The 13,860-nt window shown below is 48.2% G+C and overlaps 1 protein-coding gene across 1 annotated transcript; it reads right to left on the bottom strand.

Moving 5' to 3' along the window:
* Positions 1 to 9,978: 9,978 nt before the first annotated feature.
* On the bottom strand, positions 9,979 to 11,607 carry LOC142786538 (uncharacterized). Its single transcript, XM_075884251.1, has one exon. The coding sequence runs from the start codon at positions 11,605 to 11,607 to the stop codon at positions 9,979 to 9,981; it is 1,629 nt and encodes a 542-aa protein (XP_075740366.1).
* Positions 11,608 to 13,860: the final 2,253 nt, after the last annotated feature.

The following is a 13,860-nucleotide window of genomic DNA, read 5'->3' as shown; positions in this document are numbered from 1 at the left end:
TCTATGGCTCTTGGTTCGAGCGTAATATCTAGTTGGGCGGAACAAAAGTTTATGACGTTAAGCTCTGATTCTTCCCAAGTTTCTTTAACAGAGTCCTCAATACCTAAAAAGAGAAGGTTATTGCGGCGCAGTCGATTACTAGCGTCGGTGTTAGCAGCTTTTAGCGTTTCAATTTCATGTTTGATTTTGGCGGCGTCATCGGGTACGGCGCCCGATGAGAGTTCGATTTGGACTGTTTCTAGCGCTGAGATTCGGTTTGTTAGTGCTGAGAGAACTGTTTCATGGTTAGTTTGTACTGCCTTGAGCTGATTAATATCTTCACGAATGGTTAAAACGGTTTGCTCGATCTTCTTGATAGCGTCTGATAGAGGTTCTATCTGTGCTTTAGTTGGACCGGGGTTTAGTTCCACATCCCCTGATAGTAAGAGTATCAACTGTGACAACAATTGTAGGGTGAACACATTGTAACAAGTACATAGCCAGTTGCGCAATTTCAAGTCGTAGGGGCACGACACCGTGACAAGGAAGTAGTTATTGGTATAGTATTGTTTAGAATGGGTAAGGTAACCAACCTGGAAGGTGAGCAGCGGCGTGAACATTATGCGCCAACCGGTGTCGTGCCCCGAGCTTTTGGTGATGTTGTGAAGATTATGTAGGCCGCATTGGCCCCACGTGGTTGGTGACGTCGACGATGAGAAGCGTTGCCAGGCGTAGCTGCAGGCGCGGGCTGGTATCAGCGGGCTGACGATTGGTGACGAAATCCGTGGTTGATCCAGATGGCTTGAGGGCGCTATGGGCACGGGTAGGTCACCGGGTGGTGACCAAGCGCAGTCGCCCAGGCCAACGGTGTCTGCAACCCAACAGGCCACGATCTGGAAGGTGAGCAGCGGCGTGAACATTATGCGCCAACCGGTGTCGTGCCCCGAGCTTTTGGTGATGTTGTGAAGATTATGTAGGCCGCATTGGCCCCACGTGGTTGGTGACGTCGACGATAAGAAGCGTTGCCAGGCGTAGCTGCAGGCGCGGGCTGGTATCAGCGGGCTGACGATTGGTGACGAAATCCGTGGTTGATCCAGATGGCTTGAGGGCGCTATGGGCACGGGTAGGTCACCGGGTGGTGACCAAGCGCAGTCGCCCAGGCCAACGGTGTCTGCAACCCAACAGGCCACGATCTGGAAGGTGAGCAGCGGCGTGAACATTATGCGCCAACCGGTGTCGTGCCCCGAGCTTTTGGTGATGTTGTGAAGATTATGTGGTTGTATGGTCAGCGGAGCGCGATAAACACTATAATCTTTTGAATTGCTTAAGTATGCCTTTTTTTGGAAAAGACGCCCATACAGAGTATATGCGTGTTATGGTGCCTCAGTGTCACAGAACGAGCGCTAAAAAAGGGCGCGACGCCAAATTCTTGCGATAACGCGCGAAAGAGACGCCGCGAGGTCAAAAGAAAAAAAAAGAAAACAAACATCCAAGGCTCCCGGGCGCGCGCTCTCCCCGCAGAAGCATGGCTTCGCAGACGAACCTCCTCACCCCACATCGGCGGCCCAGCAAGCCCGCGATTTTTCTAGAACGAAGGGGGCGGGGCCACACCGAGTTGAGTCATGCGACGCGGAGGGACTTCCAACCGTCTCGCCCTCTTCCCAGCCTTCGCTGCGTATCGCGCCGACGAAATGACGAGAAACATCTGGAAGGTGGCGCGGAAGGTATTTAATCGAGCGGCCGAGACGAGAGATCAGGAGGAGACGGAAGTGAGCGCCAGAGCGCGTAGGGATTCCGCCGTGTAGTCGGCGAAGGTTTTTGGTCCGTAGGGACGAAGCCGGAGATGAAGAGGATTTCCACCTGCTGGTGAAGGCTCGAGCTACAGGCAAGAGCGTGTGTTTACCGCTATTGAGCGAAGACGCGGGGCAACAGCTGCGTGTGTGAAGCCGACGTGTTCCGGCGAAGAAGTTGAAGTTGGAAGAGTGGCCAATTGAAGACGGGAGGTTTCCTGGAAGAGAAACTTCGAGGGCGCGGAACGACAACAACGCTGGACTTTGAGAGAGTGATTCTCGGAAGAGTATCATTCAGACTTTTGTTCCAAGGACTTTGGACTGAATAGGTTTTATATCTCTTTAGTCTTTAAGTGTCTTGGTTGTTCAATGCATGCGACTGCATTGTAGTGCGTATCGTTGTCTGTGTCCGTTGTTTTGAGTGTGGCTGATTGTACTGTGTAGTACGTCGTTTGATTGGTGACGTATTGTATGTAACTATTGTGGAGTGTGCATTTTTGTGTATTGTTTTCGATCTGCCATTATTGAGAATATAATTTGTTTGTTTATCAACTCTCGGCTCTGTCTTGTTCTTTGGGCCACAGCCGGCGTCCGCTGGCGCGCCAAAAAGAACCACTTCTAAATTGTCCACGCTTTCGTGGTGCGGTTCGGGGAGCCGATACTTCGGCTCTTGGAATTAGCCCGGCGATCGCCTCCCTAATTAACGGGACAGGTGTGACAATTAATCTGGCGTCCGCGACATAGAACTTTTTGGTGCACAGTGTGTCCAAAGTAGTGAGAAAGAGCCTCGAGTTGTCGATAGTGCTATCGGAACAATTTTGTGTGTTGTTCAGTGTTCTCGTTAACGAGTGCAGGGGAGTGTTCCGATAGACGGATTTAGGCAGATACTTTTTGCACGCGGCAAGGTTTTAGTTGCGAGTTGCGAGACACAATGGATCTCGAAAAGTTAGTTGCTCTTGGTGAAAAGATGGGTCTTTCTGGCGCCGAACTACGGAAGTGGGTCACCCAGAAGGAAAAAGAAGAAAAAGAGAGAGCCAAAGAAGAAAAAGCAGCCGAGCTGGAAAAAGACAGGTTGGCGGTCGAAAGAGCCAAAGCGGAAAAAGAAGCTGAGGTGGAGAGAGAGAGGTTGGCAGCTGCGAGAGAGAAAGAAGAAAGAGAGGCAAAGGAGCGACAGCTGAAAGAAGAAAGAGAGCAACAATTGAAGTTAGAGCTGGAGAAAGAAAAGCTGGCCGCTGAGGGGGCGAAAGAAGAAAGAGAGGCAAAAGAGCGACAGCTGAAGGAAGAAAGAGAGCAGCAATTGAAGTTGGAGCTGGAGAGAAAAAAGTTGGCAGCTGAAAGGGCGAGAGAAGAAAGAGAAGCGGAGATGGCTGAAAGGGAGCGGCAGCGGCAGCACGAGTTGGAACTCGAGCGGCTCCGTTTGCAACAGCGAAGTGAAACTCCGGTCCAAGCTAGAGTTGAAAGCAGCGAACGGGAAGATCACGGCTTCCGCTTGAACCCAAGCAAGCTGCTCGTAGCGTTTGATGAAAGGAAGGACGACCTAGACGCGTACCTCCACAGATTTGAGACAATTGCGAAGAGCCAGAATTGGCCGGAACATCAATGGGCAACTGCTTTGAGTACTTGCTTGAGTGGTGAAGCGCTCAGTGTGTACGGTAGGCTGACGCCGACCGATGCAGCCAACTATGCAAAGGTGGAAGCTGCTTTGCTGAAGCGATTTAGATTAACCGTGGAAGGATTCCGGGACAGATTTAGGACAGGAAAGCCAGCTGATGGGGAGACGGCTACGCAGTATGCCGCCCGACTTTGCCATTATTTCGACAGATGGATTGAACTTTCAGGGACAGCACAGGAGTACGATGAGCTTAGAGAGCTGCTAATTAGAGAACAATTTCTTACTAGTTGCCACCCAAGCCTGTCACTGTACTTAAAAGAGAGGAAGGCTGACTCACTTGAAGACATGCTTGAATTGGCTGATCAATTCTTGGAAGCGCAAGGCGGCACTAATTTGGCCAAGGTCAAGAAGGATTGTCCCGACGATTCGAAGAAATTGGCTCCCGAAGAAAAGAAGCGTGCACCAGAGAGCATTCCGCGATGTTTTCTGTGCAACCGAGTGGGTCATCGCGCGAAAAACTGTCGAACGATCTTTACGAGCCCTACGGCAGTAAAATGTTTCAAGTGTGGTCAGACTGGGCACAAAGCAGATGCATGTCGGAACGGAGTGAGTCAAATTCACCAGGTATCCTGTGTGCAAGCGGCACCGAAATCTGATAATAATGCCGTCACTGATGGATTTGTAGAGTTGAAGAATGGGGAGAAAATTCCTATTGTGGGTGCTGTAATGTCAAAACAGCCAACCGGTGTTACGAAAGGAATGCCAACGCTGCCTGGAAAAGTTGCGGACAAAAAGATTACGGTGTTAAGAGATACCGGTAGCTCCACTGTTATCGTGCGGAGAGATTTGGTACGGGAAAGGGAGTTAACAGGCAAAACGAAACCGGTTTGCTTAATTGACCGTACGGTTCGGATGCTTCCCGAAGCAGAAATTGAGGTTGAAACACCGTACTTCAGCGGGAAGGTTACAGCTCTATGCATGACGACCCCCCTGTATGACCTTGTCATCGGAAACATCGTCGGGGCGCGAGGGCCGAATGATCCAGAATGTTTGGGAGAAGACCCGAAGATAGAGCCCTCGCCAACACAGCGGCCGCGAGATACAAGGGAGGAGCATCCCGTGACGGATCTCACTAGAGCACAAGGTGAAGCTGCGGCGCAAGAGACAGCGAAGGAGAAGACGATCGTGTCGAATAAGTTCACGGGCCGAGCAACCGGACTTACGTCGGCACGACCTCAACCGACCGACAGTGTAAAGGAGACGGAGTTGGCCAGCCGGGCAAGATGTAGAGGTATGATCAAGTGGGTAAATAAACAGACAGGACCCGTCGAATGTAATGACGCATTAACGGTGTCGGAAGAGACAACGATGGCCGAGACGACGTCTCATATATCGTCGTTGGAAAGGGCTCGCCGAAAAAGAACGTGGAAGCACAAGAAGAGATCGAGCGAGCACCGCAAAAAGGGGCGCAAGCGCTGCTCGAAGTACTCAGGATAAGTGCTGAGGTCGAATCAGAATGTGTTGGGCAGTGCTGAGTGCCATACGTTGTGTTAATGTTGTGTTATCCTGTGTCACAAGTGTCGAAGTGTTGTGCTGTGATGTGATGTATAGTATTGTACCATTGTTGTAGTGAGAGAACTTTGTACAGTTGTATTGTGGGAATGTGTGGTGGAGTGTTGTACTCATGTGCTTGTGGTTGTGTTTTCACGTGTTGTGTAATTGAATTACAATGTACAATTGTATTAAGTGATCTATTGTGAATGTGAAGTGTCATGAGCGACTGATGGTGTTACAGTCTGTGAGAGTGTGTGGTGACTGTTCGCGCTCGTCTGTGGGGTTTTGAATATTATGAGATAATATTCTTAAAGTGGGGGGCAGTGTCACAGAACGAGCGCTAAAAAAGGGCGCGACGCCAAATTCTTGCGATAACGCGCGAAAGAGACGCCGCGAGGTCAAAAGAAAAAAAAAGAAAACAAACATCCAAGGCTCCCGGGCGCGCGCTCTCCCCGCAGAAGCATGGCTTCGCAGACGAACCTCCTCACCCCACATCGGCGGCCCAGCAAGCCCGCGATTTTTCTAGAACGAAGGGGGCGGGGCCACACCGAGTTGAGTCATGCGACGCGGAGGGACTTCCAACCGTCTCGCCCTCTTCCCAGCCTTCGCTGCGTATCGCGCCGACGAAATGACGAGAAACATCTGGAAGGTGGCGCGGAAGGTATTTAATCGAGCGGCCGAGACGAGAGATCAGGAGGAGACGGAAGTGAGCGCCAGAGCGCGTAGGGATTCCGCCGTGTAGTCGGCGAAGGTTTTTGGTCCGTAGGGACGAAGCCGGAGATGAAGAGGATTTCCACCTGCTGGTGAAGGCTCGAGCTACAGGCAAGAGCGTGTGTTTACCGCTATTGAGCGAAGACGCGGGGCAACAGCTGCGTGTGTGAAGCCGACGTGTTCCGGCGAAGAAGTTGAAGTTGGAAGAGTGGCCAATTGAAGACGGGAGGTTTCCTGGAAGAGAAACTTCGAGGGCGCGGAACGACAACAACGCTGGACTTTGAGTGAGTGATTCTCGGAAGAGTATCATTCAGACTTTTGTTCCAAGGACTTTGGACTGAATAGGTTTTATATCTCTTTAGTCTTTAAGTGTCTTGGTTGTTCAATGCATGCGACTGCATTGTAGTGCGTATCGTTGTCTGTGTCCGTTGTTTTGAGTGTGGCTGATTGTACTGTGTAGTACGTCGTTTGATTGGTGACGTATTGTATGTAACTATTGTGGAGTGTGCATTTTTGTGTATTGTTTTCGATCTGCCATTATTGAGAATATAATTTGTTTGTTTATCAACTCTCGGCTCTGTCTTGTTCTTTGGGCCACAGCCGGCGTCCGCTGGCGCGCCAAAAAGGACCACTTCTAAATTGTCCACGCTTTCGTGGTGCGGTTCGGGGAGCCGATACTTCGGCTCTTGGAATTAGCCCGGCGATCGCCTCCCTAATTAACGGGACAGGTGTGACACTCAGATATGCGCAATAATTGCTTTTTAATTGACAATCGCACAAGTATGAACGCTTAATTTTGAGCAATATTGGTGGTCGCTGCGGATGGGGTTGGCGGTATGGGGTATCGGCTGATGCCATTTTAAGTACCCGGTATCGTTAAGGGTGGACAAATAGACAAATGTACAGACAGACAGACAAGCAGACAGACAGAAAGACCAAAATTTTTGCGTTGAAGGTCCCCAAAAAAGACTACCGTCTTCAAAAGAAAGGTATACGAAACATCAGACAATAAAAATTGCAGAACGATAGTATAGTTTAATGCGTCTCACCACCTTCAAAATGCTCAGTCGTAACTCTTTGTCTTCACTGTCCCCATGCACTGGTAGTGTGCATCAAAGTGTGCATAATGTCTTTCAGATGGGCAGCGGGTACTTGGCTTATCAGCAGAAATAACATTAAAGTGTAGTGGGTTCTGTCCTGCTTAATATAAAGTATGATTAATGGCGTTTTTGATAAATACCTTGTGGAAAGCGAAAACTTTTGCACACTTCGTTGGCCCCCCGAATATGCGTTCATTAGGAAGCTGCGCTCAGAATTTTCGTAGTATCGTAATCGTTGATGTACCTTTTTAAATTGGCTCCCTTTGAGTGCTAGGAAAATCACAGAAATGCAAACACGTTTCAAAGCTACTTCATAGGAATTAAATAAATGTACTCTATAACCAAAGAACGCCTTCTGAAAATAGAGTGTCATGCACTCGTTAGACAGTCTCTAAAATACTCCTAATTGGCTCGTCATACTCTCGTGATACCCCGAATAGCACTATCTCTTTATGAAGTCTTCGAAGTTTATGAAGCAGCGCAGAGTCATTCACTGTGACTTGTTACAATTAGTCAGAAATCTGTGCGTAAACCAAAGCAATGGCTTACGCGAAAAGTGACTTACTAAATGCACTGAACATAAGTGCTTGATAAACATTGCAACATGCGTGAGAGACACGTTATCAACATTGTTTAGATGTGAACAAAGGTTCCTACCGAAGTCCTTCAGATAACTGGACAGGTTGATGGCGTAACGAAAATTTCCCGTAAAGCCTACCAATGAAGCATTGAACAATATCAATTTTGAACTGAGTCCTCCTATGTGAAGTTCGCCATTACTCATCAAAGTTCTTTTTTGCGACGTACTCAAATGGCTTTGGTGGGTGCTATTTGAATAAATATCTCAACTGCTGACAGGAAACGAATGTGAAATAAAAGTTAGCCATCTGACTTACGATTGTATACAAATAAGTGCTGCATGCAAATAAATGCCCATATTCTCACCTGTTTAATGCGTGCATTGCTCGTAGCTTTTTCTTCAAAGATGCTCCCAACAAGAGAATAGGTTTAAGATATTACACTTGGCACGTAGGTGAGCCATCGTACCCAGGAAGCAGGCTTACAAAAATTGGCAGATCCCACTTGCAATGGAAATCGTTGATATGCGAAGCATGAAGGAGAAAGGTTGATATATCATTTTGAAATCACTACAACGTTACGAGGTGGAGGTAAATAATGGCGTACATAACTTCCGTGTCATGATTATCACGTTTGGATGTTTCGTTTAGCTTCGTCATCTATTCACGTCACGTGATACCAAATTTAGTATATGAGGAGCTAGCGAAACGACCGCGAGCATGCTATGAGCGTGGTATGTTGTCATCATCTTACATGACACGCCTGTCAGGATTATCATGTTTGCACCAGTCATATACTTTCGTCATCTTTTGACATCATCATCATCAGCCTGATGATGATGATCATGATGAAGATGATTACGACATCACTTAACACCAAATTCGGTATATGTGGATGTAACGAGCTGTATAGAGAGAGACAAAGCTCTAGACGAGACGCTCGTGTTTCTGTACAGAAACCTGCGATGACTCAATCGTCATCGGGCAGTAACGAGGCCGTTTATGCAATCACACAAAAAAATGTATTTACAAAAGACATGAAAGGTGTAATAATAAATAAAGGGAAAAATATAACATGCTGGGTATGCTGGTGTGCGAGTCACAAGGGCATAAACAGAAAGAGTTCACCGGAGAGGAAGGCGGTGGTCAAGTCCCGGCGGCAAACTCAACGCTGGGAAGGGATGGCCAACGCTAGGGTAGCCTGGTGAGTCCAATGACAGCCGCGGCCAAGAACGCGGCTCACTGCGGAGGTCGTTGACCTGGAGCACGCATGGCGTTTGCCATGCCTGTCTCGAACGCTGGCTGGCGCTCGCTGCCGTAGGTGCTGGACTCGCCTGGCGGAAACGTCCTGGCGACGTTTCGCCCACGCCAGGCCCGAACTGCAAGGACGGCTGGTGTGGCCCCAGGTGGGAGCACGCTGAGACCTCGAGTCCGCAACCCGACTGGTCACTGCTCCCACGCCCTGGTTCTTAAACCTTGCTTCTTCCTTCCAGCCACGTCTGCCCCACTCCTTCTTCTTCTTCGCACACCCAACTGCCCTGATTTTCCTGCGTCGTCTTCTTCGACTGTCTCTGTGGCGCGCACTTCAAACACAATTCTATGTTCACGATCACGCACGGCCACTTCACTCATCACACATGCCCCTCCTTCGGAAAAATTTTTTTCTTTTAAAAAAAAAACTTTCTAGCCACGTCTTAGTCGCGATCACCACGTTTCCGCACAAGACCACTGCACCGCACCAGTGAATAGAGGTGATATATGTCCACAATAAATGTTCACACAACCTCACACATAAAAAAAACAAAAAAAACATGTAGTCAGCCATGGCACGATGACTGTTTTCTTCTGGTGAATAAACCACGTGGTTCAGAAATATACAATGTAGACAAACTGTAAAACAGTTGCAATACACTTCCGTGAAAGCTTAGGTTACAGCCTACTCATGAAATCGGCACCGGAATTATCTGAGCCTTTAATATGCTGAATAACAAAAGAATACTCTTGTAGAGCCAGACTCCATCTCAGTAGTCTGCCGTTCAGGTGTTTGGCCTTAGCTAGATATTGTAATGGTTGGTGATCAGTTTGCACAACAAACTGCGTTCCGTACACAAAGATGTGAAACTTTTCTATTGCCCACACTAGTGCCAGACATTCTCGTTCTATGGTGGAGTAATTCTGTTCTCACGGCAATAGCTGTCGGCTAGCGTATGACCCTGAATGTAACACCCCATTGTGGTCCTGCATGAGAACTGCCTCAATACAGGTGTCAGACGCATCCGAACGCAGTACGAATGTGCGTTTCGGATCAGGAGCTCGTACTATTGGTCCTGATGAGAGGGCTTGCTTCAGTGTCTCAAAAGCCGCTTCTCTTTCTTGGTTCCAGCAGATCTTGTTCTTCTTCCTTTTCTTGGTTAATTCCGTTAAAGGCTGGGCCTTTTCGGCATATCGGGGTATTAAATCGCGGTAGTATCCTGCTAATCCCAGGAACGATCGCAGCTGCCTCTTGGTCTTGGGTCGAGTTGCGTTAGCAATCTTCGCCACTGTACTTTCTACTGGTTGAATAGTTCCGCCTCCCAACCGATGACCCAAGAAGATGAGGATTCCACGGCGATTTCACATTTCTGAGGCTTGATGGTTAGTCCTGCTTCACGGACTCACTGCAACAAGTGCTGTAAAGTCTCCAAGTGCTCCTCCCAGGTCGCTGTAGCTACGAGAACGTCGTCAATGTAATGGACTACGTTTTCCACACCCTGAAGAAGAGTCCTCATTAATCTCGTGAACACTGCGGAAGCCGTCTTGATGCCGAAAGGCATATACATGAATTGGTAATGTCCTGACTGCGTCGAGAAGGCAGTGACTGGTTTTGAAGCCCGATGGAGTGGGACTTGCCAATAGCCTTTCGTCAGATCGAACTTGGAAAAATATCTCTTGGTGCCCACCTCGGTGAACATTATGTCCGTTCGTGGTATGGGTTCGGCATCGGAGATTAGAATCTCATTGATACGCCGAAAGTCCACACACGTACGATAAGTGTTATCCGGCTTCTTGACGAGAACCAGTGGTGAATTATAAGGAGAATTCGATCTCTCGATGACGCCATGCTTCAGCATGTCTTGAACTTCCTTCTCGACGACTTCCTTCATTGCTATCGGCAAAGGGTACTGTGGAGTGTTAATAGGTTCAGATGTTGTCAACTGAAGGCGGCACTTCAAAATGTTTGTCTTCCCGGGAATGTCGGAAAAGACATCGTCATAAGCGGCTAGAATCTTTTCAAGCGCAACACGCTTCTCTTCTTCCAGTCCCTCGGCTATAGGAATTGCTTCCACGCCAACGCTTTGGGTAGTCTTGCAGACTGATAATGGCGTGTCTGTCTCGTCCTCTTCCATGACCACGAAAGATGCTGTTTGAGGGGTTGTCCTCGGCTGCCGATTTTCATAGCGCTTCAGCATATTTATATGGAACAGTTTGTTGCCATGTCCCAGGTCCAATAAATAGTCGTGGTTATCTTTCTTTCCGACGACTCGAAAAGACCCTTTCCATTGCATCAATAACTTGTTCTCCTTGGTAGGGAGTAAGATCAAAGCAAGATCTCCCACTTCTAACAGACGGTTCTTGCTTCCCCGATCATAGTACTGCTTTTGAGTTTTCCTCGCTTGTGACAAGTTCTCATGGGCTAGTTGCAACGTCTTCTCAAGACGATCTCGAAGATCCAAGACGTAGCCATACGTTGTTTTTACTTCATCACTGATGTGTTCTCCCGTCCACAGCTCCTGCAATATACTGAGAGGGCCTGTAACGTATCTCCCATAGATAAGTTCAAACGGCGAGAATCCCATGCTGGTTTGGGGTACCTCTCGGTATGCAAAAAGGAGTGGCGCGAGCAGCCGATCCCATGATTTCGGATCCTCTTGACATAGTTTTCGCAGGATCTGTTTCAGCGTGCCATTAAACCGTTCAACCATCCCGTTGCGCATAGGGTGGTAGGGTGTCGAACTTAGATGTTTGATGGATAACAGTGCGTTGACTTCTCTCATCAACTCGGACGTGAAGCAAGATGCCTGATCGCACAGAGTCTCACGGGGAAATCCAGTGCGTGAAAACATTTCCAACAGGCCCTCTGTCACAGTCGCCGAATCAATCGCGGGCAGGGCCACTGCGTCCGGATAACGTGTCGCAAAGTCAACCATTGTCAGAATGTATCGGTTACCCTTGTTAGAGACTGGTTTTAAGGGTCCGATAATGTCAACTGCCACTCGCTCGAATGGTGTCTCAATCAACGGCATTTGGCCAAGTGGTGCTTTGCCTACTTTGCTTTTTGGGTACGTTCTTTGGCACGTATCACAAGATCGAACATATCTTTTAGCTTCTTCCTGTACTCCAGGCCAATAGAACGAGCCTAGTATCCGATCAATGGTTCTTTTCGTACCTTGATGTCCTGACATCAAGGTACGACGTCGTGTTATCTCAAGCACTTCTCAAGCCATCTCAAGCACTTGGCTGCGCAATTTGCAGGGAACTACCACCTGTTTTATCATTTTGCCAGAGGATAACCGGTAATGGCGGTAGACTATCCCCCTTTCTATGGTAAACGAATAATTGGTTGATTCCCTTCCATAATAGACTTGTCCGACTTTGTTTCTGCAGGTATCCAAAGTCTTGTCTTCTGCTTGCGCAGTTTCGAGATCCTTTCTGGTCATTTTCAAACTGTCGACATTGAGTGTGGCTGAATCTGGCTTAGACCTTGTGCTCTTGATGCCGCTCAGCAAGTGGTTCAAGTGATGACTTTCCTCCTTGCATCGTTTACGTGCTACGCTGTCCGTCTCTAATTTCGGTACAGCAAGCTTCTCTTTCCATGTTGTATCAGGGTCGTGAGCCTGACGTGATCCGGGCACATTTCCCACGATAATGTCATATAACGGGGAAATCATGCATTTTACGATGCATACGCCTGAAAAGTATGGTGAAAAAATTTCCACCTTTGCCTCTGGAACCTTAATTCTACTTCCATCCGCCAAGAACAATGTTGCCGTGGTTCCCGTAAGTGCTCCGTCTGGCACGAGGGAACGCCGCACAACTATCGTATTACTTCCTGTGTCCCGTAATACTGAGGCAGTCTTGCCGAATATCATGCCCTGCAACACGGGCATCTGATGCTTCGCCACTTTTTCGGTATTCACTGCACTAGCCATACTCTCTTCGCTTTTTTTGTCCTTCAACTGCTCGACTTCGTTAATGTTCTCCATTTGCGACCATATACATGAGGCTTTCCGGGTAGTGCTGGGTATCTTGGTGCACGCTTGGGTGTCGTGCTCAGTTTTACGACAATACCCACAGTATGGTTGCCTTGTCCGAGCGCGGCATTATGCAGCTATGTGACCGGTCTTGTCACACACAAAACATCGAGTGGAAGCCTTTGAAGTTGAATTACCGCCTTTTCCTGCAGGAGTGTTCTCCCCTTTGTCACGGAAAACAAGCAAGTTTGACTGTCGCTGAGCTTCTAAGAAATTGTCGGCCGCTTCCGCCATCTCTTCAAGCTTACGGCAGTTTTTCCCTCGCAAAAATAGCGCCACCTTATCATGACAGTTGTTTATAAATTGCTCCGCTACTATGAGATTCCGAACTGAGGAGTATTCCTTTTCCGTTTTCGACATCTCAACCCATCTGTCGAAAAAGCTTGTTAGCCTCGTTGCGTACTGCACGCCCGTTTCCCCATCTTGTGGCTTGCTGTGTCGGAATTTTTCACGGTAGCCCTCCACCGTGAAACGAAATTGTTGCAGTAGCGCCAATTTGGTTTTGTCATAATCGAGAGCCTCTTCTGGCGACAGACGACCAAAGACCTTGAGAGCCTCCCCGCTCAAACACAAACTTAGGGCCTTGGCCCACTTGTCTTTTGGCCATTCTTGACCAGTAGCAACATTCTCAAACCTTTTTAGGTATGCGTCTAAGTCGTCCCCGTTCTCGTTAAACCCTGGCATGAAATTGTGAGGAATAATGGTAGGAGATGCTCGAACTGGTCGGCCTTGGTCAGCCACCACTGACTCTCTAACGCCTTCAGCCTGAGCGAGTTGAAGACGCAACTGTATAGTCTTCTGGAATTCCTCTTGAAGTCGCCGTTCTAACTCCATCTGCTCCATCTTCTCTTTCCTTGCTTCACGTTCTGCAGCCCTCTCTTCTCGAGCTCGAGACTCCCGTTCTTCTACCCAAGCCCTTAACTCAGCTCCCTCTAGCCCCATGCGCAACGCCAGTGCCATTAAATCCGAACTCATCTTTGATATGTTTTTTTAGCAAAATGTAACCAGGGAACAGTAACTGTTAATGCAATAAACGGCCTTGTCCTGTCGCCTTGGACGCCAATGTAACGAGCTGTATAGAGAGAGACAAAGCTCTAGACGAGACGCTCGTGTTTCTGTACGGAAACCTGCGATGACTCAATCGTCATCGGGCAGTAACGAGGCCGTTTATGCAATCACACAAAAAAATGTATTTACAAAAGACATGAAAGGTGTAATAATAAATAAAGGGAAAAAATATAACAT

Source organism: Rhipicephalus microplus, unplaced genomic scaffold (genome assembly GCF_043290135.1).
Source record: "Rhipicephalus microplus isolate Deutch F79 unplaced genomic scaffold, USDA_Rmic scaffold_25, whole genome shotgun sequence".
NCBI lineage: Eukaryota > Metazoa > Arthropoda > Arachnida > Ixodida > Ixodidae > Rhipicephalus > Rhipicephalus microplus.
Note: the sequence above shows the minus strand (reverse complement) of the source record. Positions and strands in the feature narration are given on the sequence as shown.

Excerpts from the sequence above, each read along its gene's own strand:
- LOC142786538 (XM_075884251.1), bottom strand. The coding sequence starts at position 11,607 with ATGCCGTTGATTGAGACACCATTCGAGCGAGTGGCAGTTGACATTATC.